The sequence below is a fragment of the Coturnix japonica genome, unplaced genomic scaffold, assembly GCF_001577835.2.
Source record: "Coturnix japonica isolate 7356 unplaced genomic scaffold, Coturnix japonica 2.1 chrUnrandom489, whole genome shotgun sequence".
Taxonomy (NCBI): Eukaryota; Metazoa; Chordata; class Aves; order Galliformes; family Phasianidae; genus Coturnix; species Coturnix japonica.
In genome coordinates, this window is record NW_015439884.1 from 111139 (window position 1) to 114308 (window position 3170).

Below are 3170 nucleotides of genomic sequence, written 5' to 3' on the forward strand. Positions count from 1 at the left end.
GAGATTACAGTTCAGCACCTTGGACAGCACCTATTTGGGGGGTAATAGAGAGAGGCACATTTCAGCACCATGGACAGCTCATATATACGGACTTGCCAGTTCAGCACCTCGGACAGCTCCCAATGGGACTCCCATTTGGGGGTTATTATGGGATGGAGGGGGGTATTATGGGATGTGTGTAGGCTGACAACGGGGGGGATCACCGTTCAGCACCATGGACAGCACCCGTTTTATGTATGCCTGGGTGTATTATGGGATGGATGGCCCAGTTCAGCACCAAGGACAGCACCGATAGGGGGTAATGGGATGGATGACCCAGTTCAGCACCACGGACAGCACCAATAGGGGGCGATGGGATGGATGACACAGTTCAGCACCACGGACAGCTCCCATTGTGGGGTATTATGTGTTGGATGTGGCCTATAATGGGGAATGTGTCTATTCAGCACCATGGACAGCTCCTATTGAGGATATGGGATGGATGACCCAGTTCAGCACCACGGACAGCACCAATAGGGGACAATGGGATGGATGACCCAGTTCAGCACCACGGACAGCACCGATAGGGGGTTAATGGGATGGATGACCCAGTTCAGCACCACGGACAGCTCCTATTAAGGGTATTAAGGGATGGGTGGGGGTTATGGGATCATTATGGGTCTATGGGGCCGTATATGGGGCTATAGGGCCACTATGGGGCCAAATTGGTCTATAGGGCCATAGGGGTCTATGGGGCCATAGGGGTCTATGGGGCCATAGAGGTCTATAGGACCATTATGGGTCTATAGGGCCATTATGGGTCTATAGGGCTGTTGTAGGGCCATAGGGGTCTATGGGGCCATAGAGGTCTATGGGGCCATAGAGGTATATAGGACCATTATGGGTCTATAGGGCCGTTATAGGGCCATTATGGGTCTATAGGGCCGTTATAGGGCCATAGGGGTCTATGGGGCCACAGGGGTCTATAGGACCATAAGGGTCTATAGGGCCATTGAGGTCTATGGGGCCATAGAGGTATATAGGACCATTATGGGTCTATAGGGCCGTTATAGGGCCATTATGGGTCTATAGGGCTGTTATAGGGCCATTGAGGTCTATGGGGCCATAGAGGTATATAGGACCATTATGAGTCTATAGGGCCGTTATAGGTCCATTATGGGTCTATAGGGCCGTTATAGGGCCATTATGGGTCTATAGGGCCGTTATAGGGCCATAGGGGTCTATAAGGCCATAGTGGTCTATAGGACCATTATGGGTCTATAGGGCCATTATAGGGCCATTATGGGTCTATGGGGCCATGATGGGGTCATTATAGGGCCATTTTAAGACCATTATAGGGCTATGGGGCCATAGTGGTCTATGGGGCCATAGGAGTCTATAGGGCCATTATAGGGTCACTGGGGGATTATGGGGCCATAATGGTCTATGGGACCATAGGGTCTATAGGGCCGTTATAGGGCCATAGGGGTCTATAGGGCCATTATGGGGCCATAGTGGTCTATGGGGCTATAGGGTGTTATAGGGCCATAGGGGTCTATAGGGCCATAGGGGTCTATGGGGCCATTATGGGGCTATGGGACCATAAGGGTCTATAGGGCCATTATGGGTCTATAGGGCCACAGGGGTCTATGGGGCCATAGGGGTCTACAGGGCCATAGGGATCTACAGGGCCATAGGAGTCTATAGGGCTGTTATAGGGCCACAGGGGTCTATAGGGCCATTATGGGGCCGTGGGGGTGTTATAGGGCCATTATAGGGCTATAGGGCCATAGGGCTCTATGGGGCCATAGGGATCTATAGGGCCATGACCCATGACGGGTCTATGGGGCCGTATATGGGGCTATGGCCCCCATTAGGGTGTTATAGGGCCGTTATGGGTCTACGGGGCCATATATGGGGCTATGGCCCCCATTAGGGTCTTATAGGGCCATGATGGGTCTACGGGGCCGTATATGGGGCTATGGCCCCCATTGGGGAGTTATAGGGCCATGATGGGTCTATGGGGCCTTATATGGGGCTATGGCCCCCATTAGGGTGTTATAGGGCCATTATAGGTCTATGGGGTTGTATATGGGGCTATGTCCCCCATTAGGGTCTTATAGGGCCATGATGGGTCTACGGGGTCATATATGGGGCTATGGCCCCCATTGGGGAGTTATAGGGCCATGATGGGTCTATGGGGCCTTATATTGGGCTATGGCCCCCATTAGGGTGTTATAGGGCCGTTATGGGTCTATGGGGCCGTATATGGGGCTATGGCCCCCATTAGGGTGTTATAGGGCCATGATGGGTCTATGGGGCCGTATATGGGGCTATGGCTCTCATNGGTCTATGGGGCCGTATATGGGGCTATGGCCCCCATTAGGGTGTTATAGGGCCATGATGGGTCTATGGGGCCGTATATGGGGCTATGGCTCTCATTGGGGTGTTATAGGGCCATTATAGGTCTATGGGGTTGTATATGGGGCTATGGCCCCCATTAGGGTGTTATAGAGCCATTACGGGGTCTATGGGGCCATTATGGGGCCATGGTGCCATTGGGGACCATTATGGGGCCATTATGTGTCTATAGGGCCATTGGGATGCCATAGTGCCATTATGGGTCTATGGGGCCTTGATGGAGCCATTATAGGGCCATTATAAGACCATTATATGTCTGTGGGGCCATTATAGGTCTATGGGGCCATTGGGGTGTTATAGAGCCATTATAGGGCTATAGGGCCATAGTGGTCTATGGAGCCATAGGAGTTTATAGGGCCATTATAGGGTCACTGGGGGGTTACGGGGCCATAATGGTCTATGGGGCCATAGGGGTCTATGGTACCATAGGGTCTATAGGGCCATTATAGGGCCATAGGGGTCTATAGGGCCATTATGGGGCCATGGTGCCATTGGGGACCATTATGGGGCCATGATGGGTCTATGGGGCCGTATATGGGGCTGACCTCGTCTCCGCTCTGTAGGACGTCGGCCACGAGGTCTGTGGGGTCGAGCAGGGCGCCATCTTTTTGTAGGGCCAGATGGGGCTGCAGCCCCACGGCCTGGAGGTGGCGCTGGGCGGCCTGGGAGCACAGCCAGGACACTGAGCATCTATGGGGTCAATAGGGGATATGGGGTTAATGGGGGATATGGGGGATATGGGGTCAATGGGGACAATGGGGGGACATGGG

General features: G+C 53.4%; 1 protein-coding gene across 1 annotated transcript in view; it reads right to left on the reverse strand.

Moving 5' to 3' along the window:
* LOC107307131 (serine/threonine-protein phosphatase 1 regulatory subunit 10-like) overlaps positions 1–3170 on the reverse strand; it is a 12284-nt gene that overhangs the window by 3093 nt on the left and 6021 nt on the right. The window contains exon 3 of the mRNA XM_015850575.2: positions 2946–3090. Within this exon, the coding sequence (XP_015706061.1) occupies positions 2946–3090 (145 nt within the window). The remainder of the gene's footprint in view (positions 1–2945; positions 3091–3170) is intronic.